This window comes from Larus michahellis, chromosome 6 (genome assembly GCF_964199755.1).
Source record: "Larus michahellis chromosome 6, bLarMic1.1, whole genome shotgun sequence".
Taxonomy (NCBI): domain Eukaryota; kingdom Metazoa; phylum Chordata; class Aves; order Charadriiformes; family Laridae; genus Larus; species Larus michahellis.
Window position 1 is genome coordinate 47,624,804 of NC_133901.1, and position 15,805 is coordinate 47,640,608.

The following is a 15,805-nucleotide window of genomic DNA, read 5'->3' on the forward strand; positions in this document are numbered from 1 at the left end:
TTCTCACTCCCCTTCACCTCTTCTTTTGGATAAATTTTGACTTTTCTTGGTAAATGGTAAGTCTATGTGAGCTTTGCCGAAGGGGAAAATTTATATAGCAAAGAATCTCGAAAAGCTGCCAGAGTTTTCAGTACTTTTTTTAATGCATGCTGGTGACTAATTTATTTACAGTAGAATTTAATAGCTAATTAACTTTTTAGTTAAATCCATGTTGTGCAACAAAGGTAAACAACATTAAAAAGCAGAAAAAGTAATTGAAAGGAAATAACTTACATGCAAACATTTTCAAGTGTTTGGGTTTCTGAGAAATTTTTAATGTGGCTATCAAAGTTGCAGGGTTTGGATTTAGTACTTTAATTGCTTAAGGCTCAAAACTAAGAGGAAGTAAAGATTCTTCAGAGTTGTATTCTCTTGAACCTTTTCTGACTTCCATGAAAGATGGGGTTGCTCACTGTCTAGCTTGGAGGTGCTTAGTTCCTTCTAGAATTGGATGCTAAATTCTATCTGACGTTCAAAGTGCAGAAGAAATAGCAGAAATGTGGGTTTTTTGGTTTTGGGGGGGGGGGGGGGGTGTTGTTGTTTGTTTTCCCCCCCCTCCCCTGCATCACCTGCCTCTTCTGCATGCAAAATGGCAGGATCAATAAGTCACCAAGATAGATTTACTAGCTAGCACACTACTCAGCGGATACATCCCTTGAGCTTCAGAGCGGTTAGCATGTATCCTGTTGTCAACAGCAGGTGCTGCCTGTAGAATTTGCACTTTGGCTGTACTCACGTGAGAACCAATGCAGATAGCACTGCTGCTTCTTTATAGCATTATGTTCCATCAAGCGTGGCCCTTGTGCAGGGAGTATATTAACTGCAAAATCTGTGTCCCTATATTTGTAAATAAAAGGTAAACAAAAGGAAATTTCCCAGTTTCTTAGAATCCTTGTTTGAACTTTTCATATATTATTTTTTGCTGGTAGGAACAAGAAGGATTCTTATTTTGTCTTTTCATTATTTTATCACTTTATCTTTCTCCTCCTATTCACCCATTTCAGCCATCATTTGCTCGCATTTCCCAGTTCACTCTTTTAAGGTGGCTCACAACTACCGGTGCATGGTTAGATAGTTTTCTTGAAAGAGAAGCTGGCATTGTATACAGTTGTTCTGGAAGATATTAAGAGCGCATTTCATCAACAAGAAATATGATCTTGCAAACCTGAATGTGGTAGAATGACCTTCTAAGGGCCCCTGTAAACTCATGACCTCATAGAGTAGATGGTAGCTATTTTGTACTTTTACTTTCATAGTTAGTTATACATTGTCCTGGGAGGGACCAGATAAAGAAGCAGAGGCATAAAGACTGGAGGCAGAGCAATGTGTTTAAGCCTAGAGAAAAGTCAGTGTATGGCTCCATCCAGAGCATGGTACTAGGTCTGATGGATTTTAGACATCCTCACTCCTGCTTTACTCCTAGGTATCAGGGTATAGTGAAAGAAAAGCCTCTAAATGGAAATTTACTATTGATTGCTATAAAATCATATATAACATTTTATTTATCTTGACAAATGAAATTCTGAAGACCGTTTTGTTGGACGAGCTAATATGAATTGTATAATTTCACATGATGCAGCTGCTTTAGTTCACTGTGATATGTCCAAAGGTAATATTAATAAAAACATCTTAATGAAGTAAGTGCTACCAAAAAAAAACCAACATGGAGAACGCTGATTTTTAGAGCAAAAATCTATATTTCATTATAGTAAATAGCACTTACTTAATTTGTATTTATAGTAACCTAAGAGATATTAATTGCTCAGCTGTTTATATCAGCTGCAGTGCATAATTTCTTACCACTTATGGCTTTGCCTACGTGGAATGCTTTCTGAATTTTGTTGTTTGCATATAGGGTATCAGTTAATGAAACACCAATTTAAGTAAGCCATTTTGGCTCTTCTGTGGTCTAGATTTGCTCAAGTCTTACTTTTGTTAAACTGCAATAATTGCACAGGTGCTGGTGCATATCCTAGAGTCTTCAAATTAATGCTGGGAGTGCCATGCAAGGATTAAGTAATTCCTACTTCTGAAATGTAACTTGCAGCTGGTGTGTCCTTAGAAATGCAGGATTTTGTTCCTAACAAACCCAGACAAGTAAATTCTGTTTGTCTATAAAAGAAATGCAATTGATTTCCATTTTTATGGTTAAAGGAAGTGTGGGTTTTATATTTAAATTACGTAAATTTTCACTAAAATTATTAGAATAATAAGAGTTTCAGGCAGACATTTCTAAGAACAATACACAACAGATTGTCATCAGATAACAAAATAAGGACATTCTGGTGCCCTGAAGTGTTAGGGGTTACAGGATTCCTGAAAGTTTTTTCTTCTTGCTGCAAACTTCTTATTTTAATACTTGATGTTGAGAGGAATATAAAAATAGACAACTATTCTGCTTTTATTTTTTGCTTTACCTCTTGAGTTCTAGGCTATTTTGTATTAATGTAATTATGTTTGGATAGTTCAATATTGTATAAGCAAGAGTTTGCCTTTGAAACTTCAATGAGTTCTGTATCATGGTCCACAGAATGTTCAGATGTTACAGGGTAACGGGAGATTGAAGTTCCTGCACTACAGTCCTTATGTTACTCATCGTTGTGGATGTATTAACCGTAGCCCTCCTATCTAATGTGAACAGCCTTTCCGGTTTTCCATGTTTCTTCAATAACGCCAGGACGTTAGTTCAATGCAGTTGTAAGGGAAACAGTGCCACCCGTTGGATTATCAGTATCATCCTGTTTGTTACATAGGTGTGCTGATGCCCTTTATGGTTATCATGGCTTAATTCTGGTAGTATTTTCTCAATGTCTGTATATTCCCTGCACTTTTCTTATGTTGCTACACCCTTATTAATTTTTTTCTTTTTTTTTTTTTCTTTTCTGTCCTTAATGTGGATGCATAAAGTTTGACTGCAACGGAGCAGTCAAAGCTCTTCTGGAGCATCTTGCTAGCAGTGGAAAGCAAAACGTTTTTTTTAGTTTTCTTTAAGTGGATTTTATCTGCAGTTTCTCAGACTCCTGCCTCAAAAAGGCATTGTACACTTTTGTTGAACTCTGTGTCTGACTATTATTTTTTTTTAGGAAAGATTTAAGGATATGCAGCAACTATTCCATGTTTCCCCCCCTCTTTCCTTTAATCAGATTAGTGTTTATTTTTAACTTGATACTAAGTGCTTAGTCAGTGTAGCTGCTAGCATATGACTTCACATTTCTCAATCTTAAACAAACAGTAAGTTATTATAAATTAAAACATTCTTTCCTTCCAGACAGAGAGAAGTTATAATAGATGTGTAGCAATTGCAATATTGTGCCAAATGCACTGGAATAATAAACAGAGCAAGCAAGCTTCTCTCCCCATGGCCTGGTTAACAAAAAAGGCAGTAATTCCTCCCTTAGATTCTAGTTGCTGTAAGTTTTGGGGTATCAGTCTGTCGGTGTTCTTACCCGTCTTCAAGCATTGTAAGTTTCCCAAAATAGGTGTTATCTCCCATGACAATCTAGCAAAGACTCTAATCTGAATCTAGACCTAAACTCAATAATTGTCTTCCTGGGTCTGAATAACCAGGTTGCATTCAGCTTTTTTTAAGATGGGAATACAGGAAAAAACCTGCATCTGAGTCTCTATCAAATGTGTTTATATAACACGGAAGGGTTTTAGTTTTGTTATTTTATATTTTAATATAACTCTGACCTGATTAGTTTAGGCCCTGCTTTTTCCACACACTTGGTGCATTCAGCTCAATACCTCTGTCAGTTAGCAAAGGAAAAATGTGTTTCTCTGCTAGCAGGATAAAACGTAGAGTTTAAGATTCTGTTCTCTTCTGAGGCTCTTCCTGTGATATTTGGGGACATTATGAATTGTAATGTTAGGTATGTGTTTTGGGGCAATAGACGAAAAAAAAGCCTAGATTTAAAATCAGATATATATTACAGTAGGGGAATGGTGTAGTTTTGCATACATACAGGATGGGAAACTAAATTCTTCCCACAATGTTGGAGACTCTTTGGGAGCCAGTAAAACAGACAAGTGTATTGGCTTTATGTTCAGAAAAAAGAAATTAGAGACAGATAGAGATGTGACTGCTGCAGTAGCCAGGAAAGCAAGTCCTACCTTGTTAATAAGGGCTGGATGCTAGACCTAACAAAATGATTTGGTTTCAAAACTTCAACGGATTTAAAGGCGGGAAAAAGTTGGGACTACAAATTAGTATTCATTGTGTCAGGACATGCTGCATTAAGCTATGTTTTAACCTGTTTGAAAGTTAACTGTAGTCTCAGTGGACAGGAGTGCAGAGTAAATACATATTTTTATATAGCCTTACGCTTATCCTGTGGATTTCACAACTAGGTAAATGGAAATTCAGTCTAATCTGTCATCGCTCTTTGTTTGCCTACCAATGAGCAGAAACCTACTGCAGTTCGAAGGACAGGTCTGATAAAGCTATAGTGTCATTTGAATGCCATGCAGTTGGATTGCTTGCCATTTGAAATTGAAGAATATAGTTTAGCAGAGGTTCGGATCTAGGACCTAGTTGTATACTGGGTTTCCCTGAGCTAGGATTCAACTTGTTTGTCTCTCTTTCAATGCAAGAAAGCATTCTATGATAATATATAGTGTTTGAAATTCAAGTAGGAGTAGCTTTCTAAAGTAATGACAGCTGAAATAAAAAAATACTTGTTTATGATTAATTTTCCATGTCAATGTTTCACTTTAACACTGTTAAATCTCTTTTCTTTTCTCTTGTAGGTTGTCTTAGTCTTCGCTCTTAGTATTGGTGCTCTTGTAATATACTTCATAGATTCATCAAAGTGAGTATTCTGGTACATTCTCCTTTCCTGCAGCAATTATGCATCTTTAAATTGCTCCATTCATCTCCTTCAAATCAGTGCTTGGTCTCATTGCCTGATTGCGAAGAACTTTATAATAGTGCATGGTCTACCAAAATAACTCAAGAATGGGAAAAAGATCTTATATAAACTAGATTGAACACAGTCACGTTGGAGCTGTAGAATGAATAGAGAGGAAAACTACTTTTGTGTGTTAAGATTATACATACTGGTTTTTAATGTTTTTTGGGCATATGTAGAATCTTTCAAATTCGAGAGTAGGATAAGAGATACAGGGGAAGTATATTTGCCCAAAATTACAGTTTGCAGGAGAAAAAAAGTGTTTTAGGAGACTGACAGGAACACTTGTGAAAAACTGTGAATGAATTAGTATGACCGTTATATCTTGCGTATCTGTTCAGATTTACAGCTCCTGGGTTTGATAGATTTCTCCCAAGATAAGGAGAGCCAGTAAAAATCTGCAAAGCATCTCAGTACTTTTTTTTTTAGATTTACACCAACATTATCATATAGTGTTACAGTTTTGGCCAGGCAACAGAAAGTTTGATCCTGACCTTTTGAGATATGTGATAGTTTGATACAAACCAGTGTAACTAGAAATACCCTCTCTTTGGTGTCATTCATACTCCACCCTTGGTTTCATATCAACTTGGACGCTGTCAGTTGTTAACAGGCAAATTGGTAGCCTAACATTGAAGAAACCAATAAAAAGGTTTGGGAGGATGATATTCTGAAGTACCAAAAGCATCTTAAAGCTCTAGGATGACGTTATTTGCTGCTTTTCTCCAAACTAGTTTTAGGCTTGCCATTACTGCAAGATTAAGATAGTATGCTGGAGTCACTCCATGTGAGCCAGCCTAACTGTCTGTAATGGCAGTGGTTATGTTCTAAACCAATGGCTCAGAATATCAGACATTTCACTGTTGACATCTGTACATACTGATATTTAGGTAGATGATAGCACTAGCAAAAGTCATTCTTGAACACAGGGATATCAGCACTATATTGTGTGAGTTTCAAACCATACCTTTGTGGCCTAGATGTGTCAAGCATACACAAATAACTAAGGTAGAGATTTTCTTTGTGGAGAGTAGCCAAGTGGTGGGAAAACTCCTTGAAGCGAGGACAATGGTTTTTCCTTCTTAACGTTGTGGTGAGTGTTCTCATTAATTTTAGCAAATTTTTCTTTTATATGTCACCACTGAAGAACATGAGGTGGTATTTTTCTGAAGATCGTATTTAAAACTTTTTAAAGCACAATGGCAAAGCTTCTGGGTGCCCAACATATCCAGATCAAAACTGTCAAATAGAATAAAACCTGTTTCCACTTATGTTTCAATTTCAGACTAACAAAATACAGCTATTTGTCGGGCTAATTGTCTTTTGTGAAACTAATAGATTGTATAATGATTTTTAGGTGCTGCATTGTAGATGCCTTTGTTCGATTGTTTTTCTCAAGGGGAGCAAAACTGACAACATGGGAGATTTCTCTGGGGTGCTTAACCTTTCTGTGGGCCACCTCGTCCATGTACTGCTACCCAGCTTATTGGCTGCTCTGTCAATGGAGACAGAAAAGTGTTTTAACTGTAGGTTTCTCTGGGTTTTCAGCCAACGTTTAACTCCCAGCTGCAGTTTAAATTCAGTAACCCCAAGCTACTATACTCTACTTGCACACTTCTCCTTTGTTTTCTCCTCCTTCTCTCCTTCCTTACTTCCTTCCCACACATATATGAGATTTTTGTTTGTTTGTTTTTGGGTTTGGCTGTTTTTTTGGGGTAAATACTCATTATTAGTTTAATTGTGGTTAGAAACTCCCCAGATGTATGCCTGAAGTGAAAAATTTTGCTTTATTCTCTGTTAGCAGCTGACCTGACACACATTTCAGCAATGTAGAATCAAATGTAGTGAAATATCAATCTATTTAAGATCCCCCAGTGCATGATTAGGAAAACTAATTCCTATTAGAATTTGGTCAAACAGGAAATAATTTAGGTAAGGTGAGAGGGAGGCTTGTGATATCCTCAACAAAACAACTGGAACAACACAGAGTACAGCTTGGCTGGGAGCAGTGAAGACAAACAGGATCTTGTGCGCACACCAGACAGTGTGTGACATATAACATTGTGTGCTTCCCCTTGACAACGTGTTCTATGGCTGTTGTATTCCACATGTGTCACGGACACTTAGCTGTCATTTGATTTTATGCGTAGAGTGACATAAGTCGTGTTTTCAATCGGAAGCTGAAGATTACTAATGTAAGCATTTGTCTAAAGCAAAATGCTGGTGATCTATTCATCCACGACTCTTAATCTGTCAGTAGTTTTGCAGACGCAACGGCAGCTATGTCCACAAAGGAATCCTGCATGACTTCATACATAACGGACATCAAGAAAGATGGGAATAACACCTCCACTTTCTTGAATGGTAAAGGAAGGGGAAAGAGCAGAAAGACCACTGAGTTTTGTCAGGCAAGGATGTGTGTCATGATTAGTTCTAGTGGAAGACACTGAGGAATTCAATACGGCTCATAGTGAAGATACTACCCATTGCTCCCTCTGCTATATTCATGGTATAGGGAAGGTGACTGGAGGCAAAATGAATGCCCTCACAGCTGTGAGGGGAGGGTAAACTAAAAGCATTTCTGTTCTACCCAGTTCATCACTGTAACAGACACTGTCTCAGACTAGTACTACATGAAATGGTATGTCCAGTGCAATGCTATTTGGAGAGATCTGAGGTCAGAAAATAGTGCAGCTTCATCAACATAGTACCCTCCATACCAGTTAGTCCTACAGCAAAGCCAATTAAGCAGCTTTGTGTTGCTATACAATATGTCTGTGTTAATTCTGATTCTGGCACAAACTTAGGGAGCTCTGCACCATACTCCATAAGATATAGGGACAGTTGTGATCCAATAGGTCTACTTTAATCTGTATTGACTTTTCTTAGGAAAAAGCAGTACTTAACTCACCTTTTAAGAAAGGTTCTAAACAAAATCACAAAAATAATCATTCTCGGTGGAAAGTATGAAGGTTATTAATTTTGAAAACTATACGGATTATTCCAATACATTTCATTAAGATTATTCTGTTGCTTATTCAACGCTTCTACTTTTTACAAGCCACCAACTTGAATCGCTGTCTCCTAGTACCACAAGATATATATAGAATATTTGTCTTTGAAGTGAGTATGTACACTTCCAGTGATGCATGGTAGCAACTCCTGGAAGATTTCAGTCCTTAAACGGGGGATTTATTTAGCAGAGAAATTACTATCTTGGCATCCCTGTCAATTAAATCTGGTCACATCCTGGTAGGAAATGTTTCACTTATTACTAAGGACTAGACTCCTTCCTTCCTTTATTTGTTGAATCTCATTCGTGAAATACTGTTTTCTTGGACAATGGTGTTTTTCAATACTGGAAATAGCAGTTAAACGTGAAACATTTGCCAAAGAGATACTATAAATATCACCCACATAATTATTTTAATCTCTAGGTAACAAATAACCAAATAATTATATTTTTTTTTAGAGATTCCTTCACTTTAATGCCTGTCTTCTATTTTTAGTTTCAATAAAAGCAGAACATTCAAAGAAGTCATAAGCAGTTAGTTAGAAGAGTTTTGATTAAGAAAGTGATCTACTTTAGTACAGAATAGCATCATATATCCTAATGATCATTCTTTCCCAATTCACATTTCCTTTAAAATTTTTCATTGTTTAATTCTTCAAGGTAAGGAAATATGGAATTATCCTTCATTCTTCAGAGGGAAATCTGACCTGGTGTGCACTCTTTAGATGGTTCTCTAGAGTCTGCTGAACGTGCTGCAGTAGAACAGAGAGCTTAATGCCTGCCAATACTTTTTAATTTTCCATGCTTTTTTATAAGAAGTTTTCACAGCCTTCCTCCTTCCTGTGTCCCCTTCTGATTATTTTTCTGCGTGTGAAAGGTGTTTTAACAAATACATGTAGAAGCAATTCTCTGAGTTTTATTTACATCAGCATTAAAGATTTATTGTCTATTTTCATTTCCATTTGTCATCCTGACCTCTGCATATTGTACTGAATTAGTGACTCAGAATAACGTTTGCTTGCCATGATCATCTTTAGGTGTGGTCAGTAAAAGCATTAGTAGAGAACTCAATTTCCCTCTAAACTGGTAACTCAGGGCTTCCATTTTCTATTTCTTGTTATGGCAGTAGCATGGAAACTGTTTAGGATGTTAATATCCTTTTCTACTTTAGTTCTGTTTTATCTGCTGGGGTGCAATACAATGTAATATGGAACCACAGATATAAGCTGTGCTTTTGACACACAGAAATTTAATTTTTTTTCTTTCCCAAAGAGCTTGCTTTCTAATGACCGGTTATTGTTGTCTTGTCTCTTGAAGTTTACCTCATTTACTGCAGTCCCTTCACTAAAAACTGACATCAATATCGAACTAACAGAGCCCATCATTACCAAGGTGAAAACATTAAAACAACTTGCTTTATATGTTTACTCACCTGTGTTTTTCAGTTTTTGGAGTTTGTATTTTCAGACGCACCAGTGTAGTTATTCCTAAAGAGCTACTTTTTTTTTCCCAATACTGTGATACATATTGTACTTGATTAGAATTGTACATAAAAGTGCCATCTGGCAATGAGTGTAAAACAGCTGGATCCAAGAATAACAGTGGCATTGTGAATGGGAAGATTTATACAACTATACACATGGGCATATAGGTTCATGCTGGGCCCTGAGCTTGTTCTCAACTGTTGCCTTCTTAATCAGACAGCTTTATTTCTTTTTATATGTGGAAAATAAAAAAGTTAAACTTACAGACAACTCTATTTCTTTATTTTCTATATATACGAGAAGATTTCAGAAGTACTTGCCCCTTTTGCATACTGATTGTATAAAATCCCATTTGTCTAGATGTGATATACAGGCAACCTGAATACTGCCTAGATGTAAAACTAACAAGTTTGTCTTAAGTATACCATAAGGAAAATGCCCTTATTCTGATTCTTAGCTTGATTTCTAAACTCATTTTTTAAATGAGCCGTGTGCTTTTTGCAAATGTGTCTATTCTAGACTTCCCTTAAAGCTTTCCAAGTTTCTAAAACTATCAGAAAATACACTACATACCCTCCTTGTCTCCATACCCCTTTCATCAATGCTATGACAGGAGAGAGAGCACACAAATGTACTTTTAGCCACCGCAAACAAAGGTTTGATTGACACTGATCCTCCTCTACTCTGTGGGAGTGTGAGATCTTGGCCCATTTGGGATTGCATTAATTGTAACTTAATCCCTGAAGAGTATCGGATAATGCAATTTAAAACACAGGTTTAATTGATCAGATTAATTGCCTTTACAGCTCTGTTCTAGGATATAGTTTATTGGGGTAGTGTTCTTTGACAGTGAACCACAAAGTTAATTCCAAACATTAAAATCAAATCATTTTATAAGAAAAAGAAAACATCTTTAATTGTTAAGCTGCTTAACTGCTGACATTCTGACTAGTGCATCATTATTCATTCTTTTGTCCAGCTTTTATTAAATACATATATAAAAATATTGACCATATGAAAATAAGCTCTCACCTAATGACACGTTAACTGTACTCATGTGTTCTGTTCTTTATGTGGATGACTTTTAGAAAGGACTGTCATTCCTTTCTGGAATACAGTTTTCTTGAGCTTTATCTATCTCCTGTGGTGCCTTTCAGTTCAGATTTTTGGGCTTGTCTTTACTATTTAGAGTGAAGCAAGTCTTTGTTACCTACTTGCTTAGTGGCCATATTAGCTGGAGAATCAGAGATGCTATACTAGAAATTGCTTAACAAAAAAATGCAAAATAAAAAGTCTGCTTTCTTGTTTTGGAGGGGTCACACTGTTTTTTGCCATTGTACGGGAATAAATTAGGAAGGATGCATTGGAAATAAATATTCTATTTGAGGAATTTCCTGTGTGACAGCACAAGGAGAAAAGTGTCATTAGCAAGTTCTCTTGGAATGTTTTACTGGCAAAATATTTTTTTCCTAAGTGGTGTTTTATTTTAAGTCCTTATGAACTCTTCTATTCTGTGGGAATATTTGAGGATAAATTGTGATTGTGTACCATGTTTGGCTTTGCTGCTTGTTTGCTCCTGCTACCGTTTTGTCTTATGAAAGATATTTGATTTAGTGCAGCAAAATGTTCTGTAGGAATACTACAAGCTCGATGAGGCTTATTTACTTAAATCTATTACAGATACAGACTATCACTGCCCAAGAGAATTTACATCTTTCTCACTTGTTTAGGCTGTATTACCCCTTTTACAGCTATGCCTGAGGTATGACGTTTAACTGAGTAGTTCAGTAAGTCCGTGTAAATGCCAAAAATCAAGTCTTTTTAGATATCAATCTCTTATTATCGTTACAAATCAATTAGCTTTTCCACATCACCTGGAGTAATCTGCAGAACATTTTGATGACTCTTGGTTTCATGCCCTTAGGGAAAAAAGCAATTGAAATTTCAATTGTAAATCAAACAATTCAATGCTGCTACATCTGAATCTCGAGTGAATCCCAGTGGCCTGATGTATGAATAAATTAAGATGTATCTAGTATGATCAGAAATACATTTCTTAAAAAAAGGTCAGTGTTTTGAGCTTTGATTTTGTTAGTTACAGAATTTGCTAATAAATTTTATTATAAGTTTCAGGTTACTTTTTTTTTTTTTTTTAAGTGTTGTGAATGTATTTTTCGTTTACATTTGTGTGTCTGTCAGTTTTAAAAGAATGGTTTTTTTCTGCTCTGGTAAACAGTTTTAGAGCTATGCTATATCATTTTGCTGAGGACATCCCTTGCAGTCCAGGCTCCTGTGCGCTTAAGTATTGCATTTACCAGTATTTCGCGTGCGCACAGATTCTACATATCATTTCAGCCTTCCTATTTGAGAAATTAAGTAAGTAGGGCTTAAATAACACTAAGCTTTGTGTCAACCCTTCCTACTTATCGTGAAATTTACTCATGCAAAAATATTTTGATTATATTTGTAAAACTCTTCTTTGTCTTACTACACTCATTACTACATCACCACACTAAGTGATCACTGGAGCATTCCTTCTTACTTTAAGTACACATTAGACTTAATATATATACATTTTGTTCATGATGCATGAATAGGCATGAAGAAGCTGACTTTAAATTCTGGGATCTGGTTCAAAGGAATATCGTTAGATGATATTTGCCATTGCTTAAATTGCTAAAGTTTCAATGGTCTGTATCTTGGCAAGTAGATTAAAACATTATTATTCTCCCCATAATGAGAATTCTTGGGAAATAATACAGACTATCCAAATACCTGCAGCCAGTCTTCTTGTCAATTTTGATTTTTTTGTTCATTTAAATTTTGTTAATACTGCGGCAATTTCTGACTCTTCCTGTGGGATGATAAATTTTGTCCCGTGATGAAGTAAATCCAGTTGGTTTTGTTCTCCCCACCTCTCCTTTACAAAAAGAGGGAAAGAGTACCTAAAACAAACTTAATTTTACTAATTGCTCAACAGTCAAATGGGAATGATAAGTGTAATTTTTTTGATGTAAAGAAAGTTTAGGTTAAATATGTAAATGAATTTCTCTTGAGTCATTACTTTCAAGTCACTTCGTTTTTACTATTATATATAACTTCAGCTGTTCCTACTGCTGATTCTCAGCAAATGATAAAATATATGGTTTATAAAGACTCTGTCAGCACCCTTTAAACTGATACAGCATTAAATAACATTTTCAGTCATAAGTAAGGGCTAATTTTATCTTTACTGTGTTTGTAATAGATAACGGAGTGTAAACCATTGTTGGTTTAATTGAAAAGTGATTTGCAGAAGAATTTGTGGCAATGAACATTAATTTTTCTTCATTGCTTTGCAAAGTTTCACGGAAAATGCCCATAGCTCAGATTCATTGCTTTCATAATGGTGTGCTACAGTTGAAGCCAGGTGGGTATGCAATACAATGTATGGCTTCTGCATACAGTTGAATACCAGAAAGATAGAAGGCCTTTCTTAGGTGCAGATGGTCTTATTTATGAGTGAAATCCAGCAATAATATTATTATAAAGCAAGAAGCAAAAAAAAAAATGAGTCGCAATGGGAGAAAAAAAAATAGATAATTATCCTCTATGTGTTACTATACACCTAGCTGTCTAGGACACAGGAGTTAGGTATGATTGTATGTTTTCTGAGATGCAGAAACCAGTTATTCTAGGTGTTATCTTTCTTGAATTATTGAAAAAGTTGGATATAGTGAGGCATACCTATAGCAATTAGATGCATTTTTTTATGTGCTATCCATCTCTTAGCTCAGTGTTTGCATTTGTTCCCTGACGTGCTCAGAGAGCTCAAGTTTGGTAAATTATATGCAGATAAAATTTGTAAAACACTACTTGAATAACCCTTCCAGTCTATTTAGGAAAAGGAGGAAAGTTGTAAAACTCCTTCATAAAACTTTCTAGTATTCTTCAGCTAGATCATAACCACAAATAATGTTTGTCGTATTGATGAATCAACATTAGATTACAATGATTATCACTAGTTATACATAATCACTGGGTAGGCAATATGGAAATATCCTGTTTTCTCCAGACAAAACAATGCAATGAAGTTCCTATTAATCAATGTCAGAAGAATGTGTTTGCTCAATGGTAAAAATTGATTGTTTCAAATGAATTGAATGAGAAATACTGTGAATGAGTTTCAGATAAAAAGGAAAAAAAAGTTTCCTTTTATAATAATTGGCAAATCAAGCTCTGGGGAAGTTTTTGGTTCTGTTTTTACTCCTTGGTATTATACAGAAATTCTTATTAATCATGATACACAACCTTGATGATATGATAAATTGCAATGGCATAAATTTTCTGAAGTGTTAGGCCTTGTAAAACATTTCAGTAAGGTCAAAATTTCTGTTAAACTACTAAAAATGAGAAATTAATAAATAATTTTGTGGCATAAATCATGTCTGTTTTGTATATGCAGTTCTGGAAATAAACGATTATTATCTTCTATTTGGTTTGTTTTCAGTATTTTGCTAACCAGCTTATATTTCAACATGTAACTTCATTTGAGCTGTCTTGATGCAGAATCTCTGAATTGTTGAGATTGGAGGGGACCTCAAGAGGTTGTTTAGTCCAACCCTTCTGCTTCAAGCAGGGTTACCTAGAGCAGATTGCTCAGGACTGTGTCCAGTGGGGTTTTGAATATCTCCAAGGATGGAGATTTCACAGTCTCTCTTGGCAACCTGTTCTGGTGTTTCATCACCCTCACAGTCAAATGTGGTCAGTTTTTTTTTTTTTTCCCCCTCTTATGTTTAATTGGAATTCCATGTGTTTCAGCTAGTGTAATTTCCTCTTGTCCTGTCATTGGGTATCACCGAGAAGAGTCTGGCTGTGTTTCCTTTACTTCTAAAGGAGGCTCCATCAGGTATTTATCCACGTTAGTAAGACCCTGCTGAGCCTTCTGTTTTCCAGACAAAACAGTCCCAATTCTCTCAGCCCTTATGACAGTGCTCTACTCCCTTAATTATCTTTGTGGCCCATCACTGGTCTCACTCCTGTATGTCTATGTCTCCATGCTCGAGACATGTTTCTTAATGCAGCCCAGGATGCTGCTGATCATCTTTACTACAAGGGCACGTTGCTGGCTTATATTCAACATGTACACCAGGCCCCTCGGGTCCTTTTCTGCAAAGCTGCTTTCCAGCTGTAGCCAGTTGCACGCTAAGGAATCACTGAAGTTCAAGCTTGTATTGTTTTGTTACTCCAAAAATAAGTCAGTAATTTTAAATAACAAAACTTTATACGTGCAGTGATATTTAGTGACTTTATTTGTATGAAAATGTTGCCACATAGGACTCTATGTAAATATCTGTCACTTGAATTAATAGTGTTTATACTGAACATAGCAGGCTCAAGAGTTTAATCTTCAAGAAGCTAAGTTCTCATTTTTCATGAGTCAATTCTTAGATGGTTTAAATTTCAGCATCTCTTAGAATATTAGCTGAACAAATGAGAGTATCGTATTTCAAGAATCAGATCTCTTTTTGAGTGCTAGATGGAATTTGCTCATGTTTTTTTGAAGCATTTTGCCATTAGTTTTTCCTTCTCCAATTTGTGATGAATAGCCAGAAATTTGGGGTTGATACGGACAAAAATCTTTATCACTGGCATGTTTGCAGGAGGGCACAACATGTTGCTCTCTCAGGTTTATATCTTTTAAGGATGAATGGAGGAAATTCAACTCTGAATTAAGGGTTGTCTAATCTGAATAGCCTGTTAGCTATATTTACATACTAAGGTTTTTTCAAAGGAGTGAGATTTTACACCTAAAACCTGGCTTCATATTTTTTGTGGAGAGGAAAGGAAAAATTTCACAGCAGTGAAATTTCTAGACTAACACCAGTAGAATATCTTAAGCCTCAGTAAGACCTCAAAGCATGCTTCTTTTTCTGCACCATCATATCAGAAATATGTAGACAAACTAATGAGAGAGTCTGGAGAAAAACAGGAATGATGAAAAGTTGAGGAAACTTCTTGTGACAGATAAGTTAAAGGAATGAGGAGTGGTTGTTGGAAAAGGATTTGTTCAGCCTGGGGAAGAAAAAACCCCTCCACCTTGTGACACAGGGAGGGCAGACGTGGCACCATTCCAATATGTAAGTGCAAAGGTAACCAAAGGTCATCTCCATGGTGTCTGGAGAAACTATAAAATCTGTATAATTTACAACTTTGCCAAATTAGTTTGGTTCTTAGGGAAAGTTTGACAGCTCTGGCAGTGCTGAAATACTGGAAAAGATAACCTAGAATGGTTGTGGAATTTCCTGCAAAAGGAGCTTTGAAGAAAGTAAAATACTTGGTATCTCAATTGTACATATAATTGGTGATACTCCAGTTGG

At 36.0% G+C, this 15,805-nt stretch overlaps 1 protein-coding gene across 25 annotated transcripts in view; it reads left to right on the plus strand.

Annotated features, from left to right (window-relative positions):
* Window positions 1-15,805, plus strand: part of KCNMA1 (potassium calcium-activated channel subfamily M alpha 1) — a 510,622-nt gene that overhangs the window by 229,262 nt on the left and 265,555 nt on the right. For 24 of the 25 annotated variants that reach the window (XM_074592125.1, XM_074592126.1, XM_074592145.1 and 21 more), the window contains exon 3: window positions 4,789-4,850. In XM_074592125.1, coding sequence (XP_074448226.1) covers window positions 4,789-4,850 — 62 coding nt within the window. Of the gene's footprint in view, window positions 1-4,788; window positions 4,851-6,306; window positions 6,835-15,805 lie in introns of those variants that run through there. The other variant, XM_074592139.1, reaches the window with a different exon arrangement.